The sequence below is a fragment of the Diceros bicornis genome, chromosome 32 (genome assembly GCF_020826845.1).
Source record: "Diceros bicornis minor isolate mBicDic1 chromosome 32, mDicBic1.mat.cur, whole genome shotgun sequence".
In the NCBI taxonomy this organism is placed as follows: domain Eukaryota; kingdom Metazoa; phylum Chordata; class Mammalia; order Perissodactyla; family Rhinocerotidae; genus Diceros; species Diceros bicornis.
The window spans coordinates 31,272,217-31,296,170 of record NC_080771.1 but is presented as its reverse complement, the minus strand read 5'-3'; the positions used below and the strand labels follow the sequence as shown (position 1 = coordinate 31,296,170).

At 50.7% G+C, this 23,954-nt stretch overlaps 1 protein-coding gene across 1 annotated transcript in view; it reads right to left on the bottom strand.

Moving 5' to 3' along the window:
• The window catches only part of PLCG2 (phospholipase C gamma 2), a 149,615-nt gene that overhangs the window by 35,031 nt on the left and 90,630 nt on the right, over positions 1-23,954 (bottom strand). Inside the window, exons 12-23 of the mRNA XM_058528355.1 lie at positions 23,573-23,658; positions 22,221-22,341; positions 21,720-21,888; positions 18,273-18,377; positions 17,147-17,236; positions 16,356-16,531; positions 14,859-15,059; positions 13,801-13,920; positions 8,970-9,150; positions 7,275-7,346; positions 3,323-3,432; positions 19-115 (exon numbers count right to left, since the gene is read on the bottom strand). Coding sequence (XP_058384338.1) covers positions 19-115; positions 3,323-3,432; positions 7,275-7,346; positions 8,970-9,150; positions 13,801-13,920; positions 14,859-15,059; positions 16,356-16,531; positions 17,147-17,236; positions 18,273-18,377; positions 21,720-21,888; positions 22,221-22,341; positions 23,573-23,658 — 1,528 coding nt within the window. The remainder of the gene's footprint in view (positions 1-18; positions 116-3,322; positions 3,433-7,274; positions 7,347-8,969; positions 9,151-13,800; positions 13,921-14,858; positions 15,060-16,355; positions 16,532-17,146; positions 17,237-18,272; positions 18,378-21,719; positions 21,889-22,220; positions 22,342-23,572; positions 23,659-23,954) is intronic.

The window sequence follows — 23,954 nt, the reverse complement described above, 5'->3', positions numbered from 1 at the left end:
CCGACGATTGAGACTCACCTGCTTTTCTAGCTCCTCCACGTCCGCTGTTGAAATGTCCTCCACGTAATTCGACGGGAAGTACTGCTGGATTCGGGTTCCATAGTCTCCTTTCCACCTGGATAAAAACAGGGGGCATCCAAGGGCCTTCACCGGGCACTGTTAATAGTCCGTCACTGCTCGGTACATGCCAGCCGCCGGTCGCGGAAAGGTGCAAGGGGACGAGTGACCAGAGGAGGTGGTCGTTCTCTGTGACAACGGAGCACGTCAAAGGGACCCTCTGCTTTTTTATCAGCAATGAGTGATGGGGGGGGGTCACGTCGTCCCCTTAACAGGATCCTAATATTTGGCCAAAGACACCAGAAATCAAAAGTTTCAACACTTTGAGTGGACAGCAGAGGCCACATGAGACACAAGCTTGACTCCAGAGCAGGCCCAACCCCATTTCAGGGAGGCTGTGAAGTTAGAGACAAGGGTAGGATGGAAGGTTCTGAAGCCAGACAGCCTGGAATCAAACTCCAGCTCCACCCAACTACACAGGCTCTCTGCGCCTCAGCCCGTCCATCTGTAAATGCGGTGATCCCAGGGTCTCCCACAGAGGGTTCCACTGGGACAGACGCCGAGAGCTTTAAACAGCGCCTAGTATGTATTGAGCGCTCAACAGTGTTAGTTCTTGCATTCAGCTAAAATACCGCCCCCGCAAGCTTCTTCCCACCTCTATAACAGCTCTATTAACACAAGACACAACTGACCTGTGCGTGTGTCTCAACTCCACCAAATGGTGGGCACCTCCAAGATTCTCCCCACAATTCACGCAGGGCTCCTCCCGCCAACCCCTCTTGTGGGCCACTTTCTGCGGCCAGGGGGCTCCTTCCAGAATGCACTTCTGACCTCACCACACTGACACCTCCCAAGGCCTTCAGAATCAAGCCCAGACTCTCTAGCCTGGCAATCAGACCCGGCATGGTCTGACCCCAGGGACTCTCAGACTTCAAGTACCGCCTCTCCGTGACTCAAACTTGACCCTCATTCCAGACAACCTGTGATCCCCTCTCATGCCCCTGCCGTGTTGCCTGGCCTCCATGCCTTGGTGCACGTCCTTCGTATCCAGCTTGCTCCTACTAACCATATAAAATTCAGCTGGAGCACTCCTCTTCCAAGAAGCCTTCCCTGACTGCCACCTAGGCTGAGTGCTCTTCCTCTGTGCTCCTGTGGCATCTGTCTCTACAGCTGTCAGAGCACCCTGCACCTTATATTGAACTTACACATCTGCCTTCCCCACTACGTGAGACCTTTCTTGATCTTAATCAATTCTGTACTTGGGTGGTGGGAAGCACTTAACAAATGTTTGTTAACCTGAATAAGCAGACTGAGGACTGACTATCCTGTGGCCTGGAGAAACCCAGGATTGACAGTAGGATGCCCTCTTCATGCGAGTTCACCTTCATTTCTCCAGACCCATCTCAGGCAAAGGCTGGCCGTATGCAGGGCGACCACATGTACCATTTGCCCAGAACCGAGCGATGTCTACCTGTTGTCCAGGTGTGATTATTAACAATAGCATCCCTTCACTCTCAAATGCATACCAGTTTGAACAAAAATTATTTGGCCCCCTAGCTATAAATTGGAACCAGTCTGGGAGAAGGCAGAACAAAGTGGTCAGACTGAGGCATCGCACTAGGTGGCACTAGTGCCACCGGAGGGAGAGAATGAGAAAGAATGAGAAATGGGGACCCCAGGGGGGTAGTTTCCCCACAGTCCCTCACCAAAGGCAGTGACACCAGTTTCTTAACTCATCTCAAGACAAGAGCCTTAGAAATTTGGAGAACTCCGCATCGGAGGCATGGAAAGGTGTGAGGCTGCTTCACACACACGGAAAAGTGATTTGGAGTGACATCCGCGCTCTACCCACAGCTCAATAAGAGCCAGTCACCCACACAGACAGAACTGGGACCCCAACAGCGAGAGGAGCAGAAGCACAGTGAGGGGCACTGGGACCTGGGGGAGAAACGGATTCTGGCTGTGCCCCTCGGGGTGGAGGGACCTTGGGGAAGGCAAGCCCCTGGCCCGGGGAGAGGAGATGGACAACACCATGGTTGGAAGCTGGGGCTGGAAGCCTGCAAGGAGGAGCTCTGGGGGCCGCAGTGGGGGAGGCCAGACGGGAGCTCCAAGCCCCCGCTCCGGCTTCAGCAGATAACTCTGCTGCTACCTGTTTTTGACTCCGGGGATCCAGGTAAGAACTCGGTTAGAAAGGGGGGTGGGGGCCTCCACATTAAAAAAAAACTTTGAAAACCTCTGGACCTAGCACATGAGTGAGATTAAGAGGGTGGGCTCTGGAATCAGAAGGCCTGGCTTCAAATCTCAGCCTTCTGTGTGGCCCTGGACAAGTTACTGCACTTCTCTGGGCCTCAGTTTCCTCGTCTGTGAAATACAGGTAACAAGAGAACCAACCTTATGCGGTCATTGTGTGGATTAAATGAGTTACTGCCAGTGAAGTGTTTAAAATGGTGCTTGACACAGAGGCGCTCAACCGGAGCGGCTATTGAGACTTCTAAGTCAGGTCGAGCTGTCTCGTGGGAAGGAGAGATGCTGATCTTGGGAGGCGCTTGAATCTCTGCCAGTGCTCATGGTTATGAACAAGTTCTTCTCCCTCTAAGGTAGAAACCATCCCACAAAACCTCCTGCCTCGGGACCTATGGATGGGCAGCGAATTTTTCTTCCCAGGTGGAAAGGGGGAAGATATACCTAAACCCTCGGACACCCAGGTGCCTTTGGCCTAAAAATCTACCCCCTTTACTCCAGGATGGGGCCACTGCATAGAGCACAGGACTTAGCAACAGCATAAGAACCTGAATCTAAAATAACACACAGGCTTGTGGAATGCGAGGAGCCTGTGCTATTTAATGGCTGTGTGACTTCGGAGAGCCTCACCCACCACATCTGTGAAGTGGGGATAACCACAGTCATAAATCCTCCGTTTGGAATGAGGACTTGGTTAGATGACGTACGAAAGCAGTTAGCTTAGTGCTGAGCACACAGTAAGACCTCAATAAATAGTAGCTGCTATTATAATTAAAATAATATATAATATGATGTGATATGATATATGATGATACACGGTAAATGATACATAATAATAATTGCTATTATCTTTGTTTATCCACTTTTCCAAAAAGAGCATGCATCCAGCCACTTCCTAGAGAAGGTACAACAGGTCAAAACCAGCCCAGAATGCAGATAAAGGGGGCCAGAGCTCAGCCAGCACTTGAGGCTCGCCACCAAGAAGGGACCAGTCAAGTTCATCTACCAAGCAGTTCAGCCTTACCAGCCCCCGGGCTCCTTGGAGACGTTGTGGATGAGGGCGCCGCGGCAGAAGGTCAGCTCATCACTCCGCTTGGCTTTGTAGTCATACAGAGCTTTCACGGTTCTCTGAGGCTTTCAGGGAAAACAAGACGGGAAAGGTCAGGCCGGGCGACAGGAGCAGCGGGCGGCGGCTGCGTTCTCTGGCGCGTTTGGTTTTTCTCATTAGGGAGCAGGAGGCTTCAGGCCGAGGTTACCGCGCCATCTGCTGGCGAAGGGCTAGAATTGCGAAGGAGCCATGGCCTCAAAAAGTCACCAGGGAGTAGGGATGGGGACCGGCCTGGTCAGAGCCAAGGGCACCTCAGAGTCACCCAATATTGCTCAATTTCCTCCACAAAGAGAGGAGACGTCTTTCAGATCAAGCCATGACCACACCTCTGAAGTCCTCGTGCCCATGCTCAACACCCCTCCGGGGAGTGGGAGCTCCACACCATTCCCGGCCATCGCCAGTATTCTTACCCAGGCCAGAGGTCCCCCAACTAGACTCCTGCAGGACACTGACATTTTGCAAGAGTAACGGAAACTGAAGTGTCTCTCCATGAAATTCATCGAAAGGTGCTCTCTGCCTTGGCAGAAACAAGTAAGGCAGAACGTAGCATGCGATTTTCCCTTAATGAATTTGCTTTAATGCCTGCTGCCTGGCAAGCATAAATCCATGGCAAAATGGACACCCACACAGCAAGGAAATATTAACGGGAAAACCTCTGAAACTGCTAAACCTGTTTAGATCAGAAGCTTCCCCCTCCCCTCACCCAAGGAAATAAGAATAGGGGTTTTACAAGGAATCCAGTAAAACTGCTCCTCAGAGCACAAACTATGGAGTCCAACATGTAGATTCAAATTATTGCTCTGCCCCTTACTACTATATGACCTTGAGGCTCTCTCAGCCTCAGTTTCCCCATCTGTGAAAGGGGAATTAAAACTTCACAGGGTTGTTGAGACTATTAAACGAGATAATGCATGTAATGATAAAATGACAATATCTAGCATTTCTTAAGTGCTTACTCTAGTCAAAGCTCTGTTCTAGGCCTCTCATCTATAGTATCTCCTACAATCCTCACAACAACCCTAACAGGTAGGTAGTAGTATTATTATGCCCATTTTATAGATGAGGAAATGAAAGTACAGAGAGATGCAGTATCCTTGCCCAAGATCAACCAGCTGGTAAGTGGCTGAGCTCAGAAATGAATCAGTTAATGTGAGTTATTGCCATAGTTCATGATGTTCCATAAGAAACAATCTGGGTTGTACAAACTCGGCCATAAGAACCTTCCACCCAGAGGCTAATCAGAGTTCCTGCCCTTGTCTCCGCGTCCCCCCCACCCCCACCCCCCACACGTGGAGCCTGCTCTACCTATGCATCTGGCTTCAAAGGTGGACGTAAGGACCAGAGCCACATCTTTCCCCATGAAACCCTACAGGTCACTGCCAGGCTCCATGGCCACAAGGAAGGTACAGCCAGTGGCAGAGGGGGGTGCAATATACAACGGCTTCCACAAGGAGCAAGTCTCCGGCCTGACAGCCAGCAGGAGAGGTCCTCATGTCTGATCCCTCATGAACTACACAGAAACCAGCCATCCATCGGATGACCGAGTAGGTGTGCGGCACAGCAAAGCAGCTAAGAGCACATGCCTCGGAGCCAGACTCCCTGGGTCCAAAGCCCAGCTCTACACCTTCCTAGCTATGTGACCTCAGCAATGACTCCCTGTTTTCCTCTTCTGTATAATGGGCACAAAAATAGCACCCACTGCATGGCACTGTTGTAAGGATTAATGAGCTGTCAAGTGCTTAGAACAATGATTGATATGCAGTCCTCCGTATGTGTAACCTATTATTATCGATCCAGTCATTCCAGCTCTAAAAAAAGAAATAATCCAAAAGACGCTCAAAGCCTGAAGCAAGAAGTTCATTTTAGTGTTAACTGGAAGAGTGAAGACTAGAAATGACCCAAATGGCCACTGATGGAGACATAGATAAAGTGGAACAGCCACCCAGAATATTCTGCAGCATTTTTTTTAATGTATTTTTTTTTGAGGAAGATTGGCCCCGAGCTAACATCTGTTGCCAATCTTCCTTTTTTCCTTTTTTTCTCCCCAAAGCCTTAGTAGATAGTTGTATGTCATAGTAGTACATCCTTCTAGTTGCTCTATGTGGGACGCCGCCTCAGCATGGCTTGATGAGCGGTGAGTAGGTCCACGCCCAGGATCGGAACTGGTGAACCCTGGGCTGCTGAAGCAGAACGCATGAACTTAACCGCTATGCCACCAGACCAGCGCCTGAAAGTGTTTTTTTTTGTTTTTGGTAAAATTTCCAGTCCATGTACTCCATCTAAATTACTTGGTAAACCAGGTTCAACAAAAATAGACAATAAGATTAGTGACGGAGAAACCCACACGTGACCAAGCGGCAAGTGAATAGAGCAGAATAAAAACAGCAGGTAAGGGGGTGGTGACTGTAAAATACATCTCCACGTGGCCAAGGACCAGAAGGGATGGAACATCCAAAAATGCAGACGGTCACTGCATTAGGATGGCAAGATTAGCGCTGATCATTTTCCTTGTTTTCAAAGTGTTTTTTTTATTGTTACATCATTTTTCATTCATGATAGTAATAATTTTATTTTGAGGCACTCACCACAGCCTGGCAGCTTGCAATCAAATTCAGCATGCAATCATGTTTTATTGGCTCACTTAGTATAGGAAGATTTTTCTCTACAACTTGGGTTAGTTGCCAGGATTTAAAAATTGGGAGATTTCACATAAAGCATCCAGATTATTGGCTTAAGAAATTAGACGACCTGGCCTGCTCTCTGCAAAAGCAATGACTGATTGCTAACGGGGAGGGGCCGCCCTTGAGATGGGGTGCACGTTCCTCAGTTTACCACAGTCTCCACCACCCCCTGACATCAGGCTGACACGAGGCCATGTCATTCTCATTACCAAAGCATTCATCACTTCTAATAAGAGTTTCTGCTATGAAGCAAAGTCCCCTAACGCATTTCCCACACCGCTCCACATGCCCACAACTTTTTAAGACTTCACTTCTTGCTAGAAAAGATCCGCAGTGGCCAAGAACTATAAGCTTAAAAAAACAGAAAAGAAATTCGTCTCAGAATTTCTACAGAGCCCACCAGCAGGGCCCCTTCCTAAGTGAGAACTGTACATTAATTGGGTGCCAGACGCCCCCGCAAACAGAAAATTTGCCATCCTTCTTCCTCCACAGGCTCAAACTAAACTTGTGATGAAACCAGAGTGAGGAGGAGCTGGAGGCGAAGAGTAAAATCCATGTCTACCTGCATGAAATCACCCAGCAGCTGGGCCGGGAACAGGAGATAGCGTTCACACTGCAAGGTCAGCGAGCCAGACGGAACTGATCAACACCACCGGCTCAGTCAGCGAGCGAGAAACAGGTGAAAGACTTTTAATTAGAAGCTGTTCGGGGCCGGCCCCATGGCTTAGCGGTTAAGTGCACGTACTCTGATGCTGGCGGCCGGGGTTCGGATCCCGGGCGCGCACCGATATACCACCTCTCAGGCCATGCTAAGGCCGTGTCCCGCATACACAGCAGCTAGAAGGATGTGCATATGACATACAACTATCTACTGGGGCTTTGGGGGAAAAATAAATTTTTTAAAAAATGTTTAAAAAAAAAAAAAGAAGCTGTTTGGCCCAAAGGTGGTTCATCAAACCTCAGAATTTTAGCGAGGTACAGTTGCTTTTGGATGGAATTCTATTATCCTTTTCCCTGAAACCAGACGTGGTTTTGTCAATCATCATTTCCTCTCAAAAAAAATGAAATATAAAACATTTTTGGCCAAGTTTTCCAAAATGTTCCCTTGCCCTGTTGTAACGGGGGGATGGACTCGACGTCAATCTAGTGACTAGGAAACAGTGTGACTTGGAGGGTCGGTACCGTACCATGGAAGGATTGATCTCACTGGGGTCCACATACATTCTGCTGACGTCATAGAGGGAGCTTATATCTCGTTCCTGAAAAAGAACAAAGAAAAGTAAACAGGGCCGTCCACGCTCCTGGGACAGTACTTACCTGTAAAAGCGTTCCAGGCATCCCTGTGGTTTCCTGCCTTCTGGTAGAAGAGTTAGAATCTCACAGTTTACTCATGCCTCGTGGGTAAAGATGGCAAGAAGCTATAAAGAAGTTCTCAAAACTCGGAAACTTTACCCCAAAATGAGAGAGGCCACCATCCTGGCCTATTAAGTGCCAGGTGCTGTGCTCCTTTGTGAAAACACAAACTCCGAGATCGGATGGTATGCTGGAGCCAGCCCACCACTCACGAGAGCCCGCTGTATGTCCTTCTGCCTCCACATTCAATGACAGCATGTCAGTAGCTTGGAACTGGCCACCATGGAAGTATTTACACCAGGGAAATTGGCAAATACCACGAACCAGGGCTCCTTCCGCAGGGAGCTGGTAGACGCTCCCCAGCACACACCGAAGACCCATCCTGCCCCACCTCTGCCTCCCTCACTAGCTCCTGCCCCACCTCCGCCTCTCTCACCGGCTCCTGCCCCACCTCCGCCTCTCTCACTGGCTCCTGCCCCACCTCCACCTCCCTCACCGGCTCCTGCCCCACCTCCGCCTCTCTCACTGGCTCCTGGCCCCACCAGCCGCCTTTCTGCCCCTCAGAGCCACCTCAGGGCTCGTGCCTGGGCTGCTCCCCCACCTAGAACCCTAACTCTTCACAGCTCCCCAAGGCAACTCACCTGTCTTCTTCTCTGACCTCCCCCAACACAATCTTGTAGCGCCCACCCCTTAGGGCCCCATCCTGTGTGATTCTCTCCACTGCAGTTCACACTGCCTGAAGGCATCTTATTTAGGTGACTGTGTTATCCAGCTCCCCTCCCTACAACCTAAACTTCCCAAGGGCAGACTCTCAGTATCTAGAACAGTTCCTGGCACATGGTTGGTACACAATAAATCTCTTTCCATTATGCCAACAAATCCATCAGATCGGAACTGAGACGTGGTAATCAGGTCAGGTCTCTGGACCCTCCAATGGCTCAGAGTAAAAGCCAGTGTCTCCCAGTGGCCTACACCACGCAGCCCCCCCTGTTAATCCCCAGCCTTATTTAGTTCTACCCTGACCCTGGCGCACTCAATTCCAGCCACAATGGCTTCTTCTCTTGCCTCCAGGCATGCCCTCACCTCAGGACCTTTGCACTTGCTGTTCTTGCCTCCTCCACATGGCTCCATGACTCACTCCTTCATCTCCGCTACTGTCTGCTCAAATGTCTCCTTCCCAGTGAAATCTTCCCAGACCACCCTTTGAAAACTGCAACCCCTTCCCCATCACTTTGTATCTACTTATCCATCTCCCTAGTTTTATTTCTCTCTGTAGCACTTATCACTGTCTGACACATGTTCTGTATATTTTTTATTTATCTCATTTATTGTCTGTCTCCCCCACATTAGACTACAAGCAGCATGAGGGCAGGGTCTTTGTCTACTGTGTTCAATTTTGTATCCCCAGGACCTAGAGCAGTACCAGACACGTGGTAAATGCTCGATAAAGGTTTGCTGAATGAAGGAACAGATGAATTACAACCTCAGACAAGCGATGCCCCCCAATCACGAGCGAGGCAACCACCTACCATGTTGTAGCGCTCCAGGAGCTCGGGGGTCACGGGGTAGCGCAGTCTCATCTTGCGGTAGAGCGCGTGCTTCTCGTAATAACTGACGAGCTCCACGAGGCTCTCAAAGTAGGCGGAGGTCCCCAGCACAAAGTGCCGGCCGTCCCGGTTGATGCGGCAGTGCTTCACTTTGCCCCTGGCCCTGGAGGAGGAAGACCACACGGGGCTGACATGCCGAGATCCTGGCAGCCAGACAATCGCTATATAAATGCCACCAATTAGAAATAATCTAGTTATCCATCCTTGGGGGACCAGATAAATAAACAAAGCACAGCCTTCCTACGGAATACAATGATGTGGATCTTTTCAAAACAGAGACAGAAGAACATGTACCTTTGGAGAGAAATACTGCTGAGTGACTCAACAGCTAGCCCCCCTTGCCCTTCCCTCCTCCTCCCCCACTACCCGACTTGACTTTGGGCACATCCTGGTGTCCAGAACAGGGTTGGCAAACCACAGCCCACGGGCCAAATCCGGCCCACCACTTGTTTTTGTAAATAAAGTTTTATTGAAACAGCCACATTTATCCATTTACGTACTGCCAGGGGCTGTTTTCACTCCACAACAGTAGAGTTGAGTAGTTGCAACAGAGACCAAAGGGCCTGCAAGGCCTACAATATTTATGGAAAACATTTGCCGATCTCTGCTCTAGAACTCAGGGATTTGATCCCCAAGTCCTTAAATCTTATCTTCAATGGCCCAATTAGTGCAACAATTGCATTTTTTTCCGAAAAAGGAAACAAGTCTTTTCTTTCCTCACCCATTTGAAACAAGAGGCAGAAAAATTCCAAAGCGGAACAGACTCCTCAGTCTTACTAGCTCTCATGAGCAAGAACAGAAACTTTGGGGAAATAAGTTTTGACCCTAACTTTATAGCCAAGAGCATCTTCTTACAACTGTCTAACAGCACAGTTACTATGGAGGAACTACTCATCTTTTAAAAGTTTTGCACCTTAGAGACGTTTTTTGTTGTTTTAAAAAAACACATCCTGTTAAGCCATTTCTTCAAAAAGTCCTGTAAAAAAAATGCTAGGAGACTTCTGCTTCAGTGGCTCACTTGCAGTCTATTTTATTAAATTAAATATTTATTAAACAAAAAAAAGAAACACTGCTGAGTAGAAAAACAGGCTGCGGAATGAACCTATAATATGATCCCATTTGTATTTTTATGAAATGAAACGGAATACCCACACACAAAATGGCACTGTGTATTTTCCATAAGTACACACAGATGTACGTAAACTTTTTTGTTAAAGTCTAGATGGAGACACCAGTTAGAAAACTGTTTTCCACCAGGACAAGGACTGAGATGTGAAGGACCACAGGGGGCTTTAGCCTTCACTGCGATGTCTTAACTTTTTATAAGGAGAATATATTCCTGTAATTAAAAATTAATTTTAAAACTTTTCACAAAAGCTCCCCGGGGCAGTGAGGCTGTGGGGTGTCGAGGTTGAGAGCGTGGGTCAGGCGCTGACTCCTTCCTCAGGGAACCTCTCTGAGCCTCAGTTTCCTCAACTCCACGCTGGAGATTCGCAGCTCCTGGGAACCGTTGGGACCACCGTCCGTCAGGTAACCCAGGGTAAGCCCTTTGCAATGTGTCTGGCACCCGGAGGGTACTCAATAAATAAATGGTTGGGAAAATAGAAGCAAAATCAAGACCAAACAAGCTTCCCCGGGAGAGAGAAGAATCAAAGGCAGAGATGAGAACAGGGCTGAAGTACGAGTTGCACTTTCCAGCCTCCCAGGGCATGTTGCTACAAGTCAGAGGATGCCACGGCCAGAGGTCTTAGCTTTGCAAAGAAGGCTCTGGTCCCACCGAGGGACGCCTCCCACACCAGCAACAACTTCATCTCTGTGCGTGGATTTGAAAGCAGACGCTTCTCCTCTCCTGTGGAAACCGATCCAGAGGTTCACTGTCCGTTCCCAGAGCCTAGAGCAGGGCCTGGCACGGGGGAGATCCTCCACAAGTATATGCAGGGGACAAGTTCCTCCAGACCTGTGCGCTGCCTCTGCCTGGAACGCATCCCCACCCCATTGCCTAAAACTCCTAGTCACCCTGTCACCCCGCCTGACCAGTCTCTCTGTGGCACTTATCACACAATATTACAGCAATTTGTTTACGTGTCTGACTCTCCTGCCAGAGGCAACGCTTCTCAGCCGGGGACAGTGATGCCCACCGCACACCTGACCAGAGTGGGTCTAAGAAAGTGTGTGTGTCCATGGCGGAGGGAGGTCATCTGTGACTGTCACAGTGACCGAAGGGTCCCCTCCCCCAGGGCATACAGTGGTGGAGGCCAGGGAAGTTCACATCCCAACACGATGGAAACAGCCTTCCCCTCCCCTCCTCTGAGACACACGTGCTGGACTGAGGAGGGCAGAGACTGTCCTCTTCGCAGACTTGTGCAGCCAGCGTTCCTGACCGCCTGCTGTTCCCAGCCATGCCAGGTAAGAGGGGCCGGCCAAGACCAGAAGCGCTTCTGAGTAATACGACGACTCTTGTTCCACCAGACCGCTGGCCTTACAAGAGCAAGGACCGTGCTGTTTTTATCACTCCTGTATTTCTGGAGGCCGACACGGGGCCTGGCACACAGTAGGCACCCACTGAACAGCTACTGATTCCTAAACAATAGAACCTCCAGCTCTCAGGGTGCCTCCAATCTCACAGGGGGCACAGACACGCAAACAGAATGGTGGATATAAATCAAGCATCCATCTGGAGACCCGCCCACCTTCATCCACGTGGTTCCAGTGAAGTGACCCCAACCCCATCACTAGCTTGAAGGTGCCCACTCAGAATCATGCTACCCGGCTCAAGCAGGGGCCAGTGGGAGTGCCTCACAGGACTCGTCCTTTCTGCTGGACATTGTCCTGGCACGCCAAGGTAAAGCCACCTGAGAACAAAGCCAATTGAGAGTAATGCGGAGATGTGCAGAGCTAGTCTCCTGAGGATCTTCAGGAGAGGCCAGATCCAGGCGTGTCGGAAGCCAGCTTGTAGCCAATATATCCTCACCTTTTTGTCTGTCTATCTGTCTCAGCCACTGAGTTTCGTTTCTGTCACTTGCACCCAAAAGCATCCTGACTGACTGATAGATCCCCAACACCAAGTCCGGCACCCGACACAGCAGATGTTCAATTTAACACGCCCACTTCATCCAGGCGGAGGGGCAGCACCAGGAGCTTTGGGGAAAAGAGCAAAGAGCAAAGGCCCAATGCCCAGAAGCCCAGGGCCTCCCTGTTGTCGGCACAAAAGAGCCACACTGGCTGGAGCTGGCACACAGTAGGTCCTCAGAAAACAGCAGTGATAATAATGCCCATCACCACCATCCCCAAGAAGGCAGCTCAGGGATAACAGGGAAGGGGGCACGGTGGCGGGGGGGGGGGGGGGGGCAGCCTGCAGGGTAACCAAGGGGGAGGGGCCAGGGCGACGGGAATGGGAGGAACAGGAGCAGACAGGCACACTAGGGCCCTCTGCACAGCTGGTAACCACCGTCACCACTCGGAAACGTGGGCCAGAGCTTCCGCCTCATCCCATTTTTCACAAGCAGCAGTCTGAATTTTCAAGCAAAATTTCTCAGTGCAGGTTTTTGGTTTTTTGTTTTTTTTTTTTTGGTGAGGAAGATTGGCCCTGAGCTAACATCTGTGCCCATCTTCCTCTTTTTGCTTGAGGGAGATGGTCCCTAGCTAACATCTGTGCCCATCTTCCTCTATTTTGTATATGGGACACTCCCACCACATGGCTTGATGAGCGGCGTGTGGTTCCTCCCCCGGGATCCAAACCCACGACCCCCAGGCCGCCGAAGCGGAGCACGTGAACCTAACCACTTTGCCACCGGGCCAGCCCCGAAATTTCTCAGTTTTTAATATCACCATGCAGGCTGAGCAAAACACATCCACAGGCCCGATCTGACCCACAGGCCTCTTGCTTGAGACCTCACAGTAAAGAGGCTTTGGAGGTGGACAAGCCCGAGTCTGAAATTCTGACTCAGCCCAAGACTAGGCTGTGTGACTCTAGATAGGTCACTTAACCTCTCTGGGCCTCCATCTCCTTACTTGTAATAAGTGGATCTACCCCCCTTATAACAAAAGGTTCGATCAAATGAGGCCTCAAAGGCAGCCCAGTGTCAGGAACATAGTTAGGAACTGAATACATGGTAGCCGGCATTCTATTACCATCCTCAAGAATATACAGGGAAACCCTGGGGCTGCGGAGACAGAGGGACAGTATGATGAACTCGGTCTGAACGCCCCCAAGATCGTCATTGGGGAAATTGGAGGAATCAAACATCTTGGGGCAAAATTAGAGAACCACAGTCCTAGAGATAGTTGGTCTATATGGCCTTCCCACCGGCAGTGTTGGGAGGTGCAGACAGGAGGAAACCAGATCTATAACATCACCCATCTGGGCTGCCAGGGCTGCCTGGGTTCACATCCCAGCTCCACCACCTACTGGCTCCACGCTTCAGCAAGTTACTTGACCTCTCTGTGCCTCAATTTCCTCCTCTGAAAAACAGGGATCATGGTCATGCTGCCCCCAAGAGCTGCTGGAAGACGAAATGAGTTAATATCAAACATATCACTCTCAAGAATATAGACCAGTGCCCGGCACACTGACAGCACACGTTACTGTAGCTGCTTCTGCTATTATTATTGTTGTCGCCGTCGTCGTTGTTGACACTCTGCGGAGAGGACGCTGTGAGCTAAGCCTCCACCTGCAGTCCCCCCTTGTCCTCCAGACCTGTCCCTCCTAAGCCTCTGGAGAGCGCGCGCAGTGGGCTCCAGCCCGTGCGCTTACCTGAAGGTGATGGCGTAGGAGTCGGTACCTTCCCGCTTCCGGATCAGGAAGGCCCCGTCCCGGGGAACCCTCATCAGCATGTCCTCCGCTTCTCCGCGGCTCAGCCCGTCGTAGTACCACCTGCAGGACAGCCAGGAAATGGCCAAGTGAGGGGCCAGCGCAGAGGAGGAAACAAGGGGCTCTCAGGATGCCTGGAATACGGTCCCAGACACCACCATGGACGTTACACAGGGGGCCTCCCCCTCCCAAATCGCCTCTGAAGACGGCAATGTTTTTAAAGGCCAGCAAGACGCAGCTTGGGTGAAACGTTCACGTAGTGGGTCTGCTTGGAGCACAAGAGAACGAATGGACTTATCTTTACCCCCCATCGGCCCAAGACTGAAGGGCCAGCGTCAGAGGGTGGCCCAGTCCCTGAAGACGTCTCAGAAAACCGGAGGTACAGAACACAGAGAGTAGAGTTTTAGCGGGGCTCTTTGGTTATGTTTAAAGATGTGCAATAGCACATTTTTAAAAAGGCAATCCATACGAATATAGACAAGAAAAGTAAACAAAGTTGCCCTGAGTTATATGGCTTCCTCAGAAACGTGCATTTCAGCAGCCTTCTGCTTAAAAATTGTTTTCTTCATTTCCAGAATCGGGGAGCCCTTTGCCAGGCATAACTGATATTCACTTTACTGGATAAAAAAATGACGGGGAAACCTTTACAACTACTTCTTCCTTGTTTGCTTTCAGAACAAAGAGGAACGAGCTTTGACAAGCAGAAAGACAACACCGGGCTAAAAGATAAAGACAAAGAGGAAGAAAGGGAGGAAGAGGAGGAGGGAGAGGAAAGAGAAAATGGGGCAAAGTACCGGAGAGTAAGTATTTAGAAACTTCCACCCTGGGGAATGGTAAGAGACCCTGGTGGCCCGGGTGAGGGCTCACGCGAATTTGGGCCAGCACACCCACGAGGCAGGCTTTTCTGACGCGTGAACACAATCCCCATGGGTGTCTGCACCCCGCTGGACCCATGGAGGTGCTGCCTGAGATCTGCACCCCAAGAGCACAGGCTCACGTACGGCTTTGCCTCGTGGGGGTTGGGGTTGGGCACGGGGTCGGTGAGCCGAAGCTCGAACTCGGCACAGCGCAGGTAGGACTCGCGGTAATGCTGGATGAGGGCGTAGATGCTGGTGAACATGAGGTTGTCAGTCAGGTAGTACTTCATGGTCCCGCCCTCCATGGTGGAGCGGATCCGGCAGTGCTGGACGCGGCCTGACCGCCTGCGGAGAGAGGGACAACATCAGCGCCCAGGCCAGCTGGCCCTTCCTACACCCCAGACATCAGAGAACACAGGCCGTGGCCAGAGCTGCAGCCATGGCCCCAGGCAATGGACACTAGTGTGGCCACACAGGCCTCCCTCTGCTCTCAGAACAGGCCCAGGGCTTTTGCACAGGCTGGTTTTTGGCCTTGGCCTGGAACATTCTACTGACTTCCTCCACCCACTGCCCCAGTTTACCTGCATAACTCCTACTCTGGAAAGATGGCTTGGGTTCAAATCCTGACTCTGCCACTTACAAGCCAAGTGATGTTGAACAAGTGACCTGTCCTCTCTGAGCCTCCCTATTATTATCCTAGTGGTCAAACAAGGATAATAATAGGATCTGCCTCGCAGAGTTGTCCTGAGGATTAAACGAGATCATACACAAAACGTGCCCAGGATGCTGCCTAGCACATGGTAAGCATCTTACAGGGGTTAGCTTTCACTATCACTTGTATGTTACTTTTATTATCATTTTCATCCTTCAGGTCTCATTTTAAAGCCACTTCTTTCAGGAAGTCTTCCCTGATCATCCCTCCAGAAAAACATCACATTACACCCCTCTCTGAAAGACTTTCATAACATCCTGCTTTCTCTCATTGCACTTACCACAACTACAATTACGTATCATTTGCATGATTCCTTTTTCATTGTCCATTTCCCTACCAGACTGTATCTCCGTCAGAACTGGGATGCTGTCTGTCTGGTCACTACTAAATCACTGTGCCTAGCACACAGCAAGCACTCAATAAATATCTTTTAACGAATGAAAGCACAGAAGAGCGAGTGAGTGAGTGAATGAATGAGAAAGCTCACGACATTACAGCTCCATAAGGCCACCTTCAGAATCTCTATTTTAGGAGAGGAGAGAGAGATTCCAGAAGGTTAAGTGAACTGCCCAGGGTCACACCACGCACTCCAGGGCTGGGATTAGAGGGAGGTGAGTGAGACCACATCATCTTAAGTGCAGGCTCAGATCCTGCCTTTACATAAATGTTGATATTTTGTTCTTCACAGATTTTTTTTTTGCATTACTTTTGATTGTTTAAATGATGCACTGAAATATCGCAAATCTTGATTACTAAGTTTTTTGGGTCTCACCCATCTCACCCGAGTCCCACCCCACACAGCTCACTAAAGTCTGGGTTCCGGTCCAGGCCTGCCCGAGTTAGGCCTGAGCACACACCACTCGCCACACAGCCTCCCATCCGGCCAGCTCGAGGGCAAGGCGGGCATGCCCCGGGCAGAGGGGCATTACCAGAAGGACAGCGTGTAGTCGTTGGGGAAGGACTCGCTCTCCCGCACCAAGAAGGTCCCATCTTTGCCCCCAGTCTCAGCGCAGTATTCCTGCAGCAGCTTCTCGGCACTGACTCTCTTCTCCACCTTCTTGTGGAACCACTTCTCCCCAAAATGCAGCTCTGTCGGGGGCGTATCCTGGGCCACAAAGAGAGGAGTTGCTGAAAACCTGCAGCAGACCCCCAGCATCACCAGACTGGTCCCTCTGCGCATGCTGACTCAGAGCACTGGACAACAGACAGAGGCTGGCCTCAGCTTGCCCTCACCCCAAGAGGTCTGGAAGACAGCTTCCACTGCCCTCCCCTGTCTGCCACCTACTCCTGACAGCCCCCACCTGTGGTAGCCTCCTGGACTCCTGAGACATGGGGTAAAAGGTCCCCAGCACTGCTCTCAACTCTACTGCACAGGCAGTCTGAGAGCCACAATGCCCTGGGGGCTGCACTCAAGAAACAGTACCAAGGATGGCCAGCGGCCAAAGGGAGAGGTCAGGAAAGCCAGGAACCAGGCCAGGGAGTGGGGCTGGACAGAGCATCCAAATGTCTGCATCCTCCCCAGGGAGCACAGGCCAATTAGCCCCTTCAGAGAGCAGGAAGACCCTTGAACCTCACTGGCTAAGCACCTGGGCCAGCCAGCCAATCAGAGAGGAGCCAGGCAGGCCTTGGTACCCCAAGAGGCAGCTCCTTGGGCTGAGGATGTCCAGGCCTGCTGGCCACAGGATGAGAGGAACAGTACAAGAGGTCGGTCTCCACCTACCTGGGGCGGCTCCTCTTCCCCAGTCTGTTCAATGTCGTCGCTGAAGGACAGCTTGGCGTCGGCGATGGCGCAGTAGTGCCGAGTCCATTTCTAGAAAGCGGAACGAACGTTAGCTCTTCCCGAAGTCTCTGCCCCGTCAATTCTGGAGCCCAGGGCCCTTGCCTGGCTTCACCCCAGCATTCCATGGGGACTCGCCTTTCCCACTTTCGTATACATTTATGGTGGTTTCATGGAATTTGATCCCCTTCGAGATGTTTTTTTTAAAACATTTATTTATTTGGGGGTTCTTTTGGCATTTTCAGGACTTTTTTATTCAGTTTGTCTAAGGACAGATATGACTTAATATCACATTTCTAGTTCACGTTTATTTAGTTTGAAGGCTTTTATGAATGATGGGACTGTTTCTGCATTCTCATGACTATCTTTTCCTATTTCATCCACTTTTTAAGACTTCCAGGATTTCTCAGCCAGTTTGTCTAGAGACCCTTTATTCAACACCTAACTGTGAATTAATTCTTTACTTAAATTTGTAATCGTTTTTAATGTTATTTCTAGGATATAAGAATAGACATGTAAAAATATACTCAAATGGAGTTGCAAGTTAGGTTAAAGGAATGAGAAGTGACGTTAGCATTCAAAATGCCTCACTCTCGCCAAAACATGTTCCCAGTGGAAGTGTCCTGGCTTGGAGGATACTAAGGAGTTAGGACAGCTAATTGCATTGTTGGATCCTGGACTGGATCCTGGACCAGAAAAAGGACGTTAGTGGACAAACTGGTGAAATTGGAATAAGGTCCATAAATTAGTTCATGGTAGTGTTGTACCAATGTTCATTTCCTGGTTACAATAAACTCCGGTTATGTAGGATGTTAATATTTGGGGAAGCTGGGGGAAGGGTATATAAGAACTCTCTGTACTAGCATGTGTGTGTTTAAGTATATAGTATATTACATTGAATACATAATTATTTCAAAATAAAACAGTAATAATGCAAAAGAAAAATAAAGTTTCATTGTAATGATAAATTCACTAGGCACAAAATAGGAGTAAGACAGGAATATCCTCCGAGCTCTCCAGCAGCCTCGGATGCACTCAAGGCTCTGAGAAGGGCTGTAAGGAGACCCACCTGGTCAATGGAATCCCACATGTACAGTTCACCCTGTTGCTTGTGTTCATCTTTCTTGTCCTCCATGTTGACATCCACGTCGCCTCGGGGGCCCAGCTTCTTATGCTGAGGGAAAAACACACGTAGCCTGTCTCCCTCAAGACTCACGTGTAGGATCTTTGAGCCAGCAAGCATCCACCCACATCACCAGCCAGCCAGCATCCATGGGCAGCATCCCACCTCAGGGCCTTTGCACTGTCTGTTCTGTCTGCCCGGCTTCTCTCTCACTACATTCAGCTCTGTGCTTGGTGTCACCTCCTCAGAGGAGCTTTCCTTGACTGCTTGATCTAACAATAGCCCACATTCCTCTTCTCATCCCTGTCCCTGGCTAGCCCCTGGTAGTTATTTTTCATACTCTTGGCCCTATGTATAACTATCTGTTTATTTGTCTTCTGTCTGTCTTCCCTGCTAGAATATAAGCCCCGTGACGGCAGGGACTTTGTGTTGTTCCCTGTTGAATCTCCTGTGCCAGTTCAGCAGATAGCAAGTGCTTGATAAATATTTGGTGAACAATGACACCACCCACGGGCCCCCAGAGTCTCCAGCAGGATTCCGGCCAGTCCAGGGGCACAGCCCATGCAGCGCAGCAGAAGGCACACTGGGATGTGGATTTAGAAGACCCCGGCACAAACAGCACTGATCAGCTGTGTGACCCCGGGCAGGAGTCTGCATTTCTCTGGGCCTCACCTTTCTCATCCGCAAGACTAAGACAATGACTACAACAGCGCTCACCTGCAGGGACTGACCGCCCGCCTAGGCCAGCATCTCAGTCATTTCCCTGTAAAATGGAGGTAATGCAGCCCCTGCCAGGTCCCACAAGCCCACAGGCATGTAAGATTCCCATCAACAGTGAAGCACCACGTAAGTGTTCGTTTTGAACAGCCCTGAATTACTCTTCTGGCAGGAACTAAGGGTGTGACCTCAGCGAGTCCACCTCCACACCTCAGTGTCCACATGTGTAAAGTGGGCTGGGGGCCAGGGATTGCCCGCCTGGCAGGGCTGTGCTGAGACTGAACATTTATGACCAGGCCTGGCCCAGTGTGTGGCACACAGGGACTGTGTCACAAATGCTATTTCTACCCCCTCCTGAAATAGAAGGGGTGAGCCACGCAGCACCCCTGGCGGGCAGCAGGTGCTCTGAAAGGGGCCTTCACTACTTCGCACCCCAAAGCAAGAGCTGGAAAATCCCTGGGGACACGCAGAGAGCCGTCCTAACGGAAACGGCGAGAAGCCACAGGTGAGCTGGGAACAGGGAAATGCAGTGAGGTCCCTGAAGACTCACTTGACTCGATGCCTGAGAAGCCGTGGACCCTCCCGGCAGAGCTCCCCTCGCCTCTCATCCTGCGTTCCTCACGCTGGAAGCTTCCCTTGGTGTCTCAATGAAAACTGCCCCAAATCCCCCAAATATGCTGATGCTTTACCCTGAGGGCACCAACGCCCCCTTCTCCAGATGGGCCCCTGGCAAAGCCCCCTCAACTGTGTGGTGCTTCTCTGTGGAGGGCCTGTCTCCCAACTAGACTGTGATCTCCCTGGCACACAAGGTTGTTCCCTGTGCACAGTGGTGGCCCAGTGACAATCTAGGGAATGTGCCACGTGTTCACACCACCACTCCTTTATGGATGTTATTCCCTGACCTGAAGGCCATTCCTCCTCTCTGCCTAGTAAACACCTGTCCGTCCTTCCACAGGAGCCTGCCAGCTGTCAACGAAATCCAGCCCACTCCTTCCACCAATGGCTGCCAACTAGAGACTTCACCTTCAACCCCCTCGCAGGGGGTGTGGTCACGTGACTTCATTCTCACACGCGAACAGGACAGACCGGGGCGTGTACAACTGACACCCCACCTGCTCACCAGAAATCTCTGGCCGGGACACCCTCACATGCCCCTTCCTCTGAGCTGGAGCCCGGAAAAGCCTGCGACCCAACGTACACGACACACACAAGGACGGTGCCATCCGGCAGAGCCTCCACCATTTCTGTGGGTGGGTCTCCTCTGAAGTCTGGGGAAGACGGCAGACCCCCTTCTCAGAGTACCATTTATAATGCATAAAATTATAAGAGAAACTATTTATATTGAAATACAATTATTAAGGGCCGGTCCCGTGGCTTAGTGGTTAAGTGCAGCGTGCTCCACTGCTGGCGGCCTGGGTTCGGATCCCTGGCATGCACCAACACACCGCTTCTCCGGCCATGCTGAGGCCGCCACCCACATACAGCAACTAGAAGGATGTGCAGCTATGACCTACAACTATCTGCTGGGGCTTTGGGGGAAAAAATAAACAAATAAAATTAAAAAAAAAAAAAAAAGAAAAGAAATACAATTATTAAGATATTAAATAAAAAATATTTGCAATATACTAATAGATGTGCTCCTTTAACATCTTATATAAAACCTAGAGGCAGATCTAACAACCACCATAATTTCAAAGCAGTGCTGAGTACGACATTATTTTGAGGTCTCTGCAACAACTGTAAATGTGATATGAAAATATCCACGATTTCTGTGGGTGACAAAGCCCCAAGGGGCTTGTTGCCAATATTCGTAGTGGAAGGAAATGTTAAATTTTACTTACAGGTCAATGAAAATAAAGAGGCAACATTTTTTCCCAAAGTCCAGATGCCACCACCCCCCAAATTCTATGTGTGGATTCTTTGGGGGTCTACGGAACCCCAGTTGAAAACCTCTTCCCTGGGACACTGTCGAACAAGATGAAGGGATTGTGGGTCCCTGGGATAACCTTGTGGGCCAGCGCTCAAAGCACCTAGAACTCTCTCTCTCAGACGAGGAAGATGTACACTCTCACATGCTCCAAGACCCTGTATATCTGCTCTCTCCATCCTAATAATACAAACACCCAAAAGTCACCCTCCCCGTGGCACCCCTGACACTCTCAGACACAGCTGATCACGCCTCTCTCTCCGTGGCACTTGGCACACCACCCCCATCAGCACGTTAGTGCATGCAGCCTTTCTGGGCAACTGTCCAGCCCCAGTCCATCTCCCACACTAGACTGGGAGCTCTCGAGGGCCAGAACAGAGCCTGGGTCCCTGGAGCACCCCAGCACCTTGCATGGGCCTGACTCAGAGAGGGGCGTGGTGAAGGTTTGCCGAAAGAATGAACGAACTGCAGTGAGTTAGTACTTACATAGCCCCCACTGCAGGACAGGTGCAGTTCGAAGCACTCTGCACACACTCTTTCAGGTTACGCTCATAGCAAAAGAGATGGGGTTCTATTATTAACCTCCTGAGACCAGCAAGGACACAGAGGCACCAAGAGGTTAAATAACCTTGCCCGGGATCACACTGTTAGTAAGGAAAGCGGGTTTGAGCCTGGGCAGTGGGACCGAGAGCCTGTGGCCGGAGCCGCTGGTCCTCCTGAATGAACGACAGCACCCCGAGGCCACCTACCTTGATGATGATCTTCTCCCGCAGCTGGCTGGGCGAGGGCAGCTGGTCAGCACTGGCCTCCGTGGGCCTCATCAGCAGCAGGTCCCCAAACACCTCCTTGAACACCCTGGCTATGTGGCGCTGCTGCTCCACGCCACAGTGCTCCTCGATGGACAGGATCACGGGGAAGCTGTGGGCGGCAGGGGCCAGTCAGCTCAGCAAGGGGGCGGGTACTCCATCTGTGCCTGCCCGCCAAAGGGGCCCCTCCGCTGAGACGGCTCAGCAAGGCGGGGTCAGATGTCACTGAACGGCCACAGGGTTTCCCAGCACCAGCCTCCTCTAGAACCAGGGAGTGACCAGTGCTCTTGGCCTGTAGGGGGCACCAACACTCAGCTGGCAGTGACTTTACCCAAGATGGAACCCAGGCTGGTGTGTGTCTGTGTGTGGGGTGTGTGTTTCTGTCCACCCAACCTTCGCTGCCTTCCCCTTAAAGGCGAACCACCTGGAAATCAGCCAACTGACCTCGAGGTAACAAAGGCATGGTCTTTGATGGCCTGCACAACATCATCAAACTTGATCTTGGTGGTCCGTGTCCAGCCGTGGTAGATGATGGGCTTCCCATCGGGCCCGTCCCAGCAGTCCACTAAAGGGAGTAACATGCAGCTTCAACACCTATCCATTGCTCTCCACCTCACGAGTCCACGGATGGCAGACACGCTACGGCCGATGGCTACAAGATCAGCCCTGACCCCCATGCCAGCTCAGTTACTAGGACACAGGGGCCAATAATTACCCTTAGGGACCACCAGCATGAGGACATGTGTTACCTGTGTACATGCATCACCTGCGCGGTTGCAGGAAGATTTTGGTTGTCAACAAAGGTCCCTTTCTAATGCAATACATTTGTCCAAAAGAAACTAGTTTAAATGTTTCTTTTTAAAAAAGATATTTTATAATGTGTTTTATATTCTGATTTCACTTGTCTAAACCTTGGCTTGCTTTTTCTGCTAGTGGAAATAATGCAGAGCAATAAGAAATTTATTTTAAAGGTTCATGGTAAAATATTCAAACAGAACTAGATCATGTAGAAGGTGAACATCCCCTATATTTTCAAGCCCTGGAGGTAACAGGAACCAACAGTTTCAAACTTAATTTTTTCACATTTGCTTTTTCCTGAGGGGGGGGGGCGGGGGGGGAATATAAAGTAGGCAACAGTCTGTAGGAATAACTACCATTACAGTTTGATACCATGATGAATGTTTTTGATAAAACTGGAGCCTAAATCAGTGGTTTGTGCCTTTTCTCAGCCCAACACACCTACGGGCCTTTGGTGGTTGAGTCAGGCTGGGAAGGTGAGAGAGGAGAAGGGAGGAAGCAGCTGGCTCCTGGGCACATCCAGGTGCCTGGAATCACCTGTACTCGGGGGTCTGTGAGCAACTGTGGAAAGAACAGACAGGGTGGCTTCCAGGTGAGCCAGCTGCTAAAACACAGAGGGCATTTGCCTTCCTCTAAAAACAGCCCACAAGGAAGCTGAGAGAGAAAAGCAGCACAGCAAAGCCATCTTTGCTACTGGCCTCTCAGCCCTTCCATTGTATCAGGACACTTTCTAGACGCCCAAAACCACTGCGCAAGGGTTTGTGGCTCCAACCCGGCGCCAGGCTTCACACCACTCCTTGTCTTGGGGACAGTTTTCTCCTATGGAAAGGTCCCTGGCTGTTGATGATCCCCCACCCCAGATGCTACAGGTACCTGGGTTCTCCCTCGGCCTGTGCTGCCCATCCCCACTACATAGGCCTTTAAAAAAAAAGCATCGAGGAACTACATGGCTAGTCTCAATTCACCATAAGCATCATCTCCACCAGGAAAGTACTCACACTCAATGCAGCGACAGCCCATGCGCAGACAGCGGATGTACGCCTCCGTGGACGACTCACTCCGCAGCTGATCCCCTGTGAGGTACCTGAAGGAGAGGAGGTGGGCGGCCGTGTGGGTCAGGCCTGCACCTCAGGGCATCCTTGGGGAACTTCTCAGCCCAAGCCCCCAAAGTCCTGAGCTCTTCCTGCCTACAAAGACCCACGGTTAGGATCTGGGGCAGACACGTGCCATTGTGTGGCCACGCCAGTCACGAGCCTTAGGCGCAGGCCTCATCGCAGGATCTGAACCACAACCCCCTCGTCAATCCAAGAGTAAGGTCGAGACCCTGCGTTCTTTCAAGGACTTGGGCAAAGGGTGTCAGGAGTGAGACAATGGCGGATG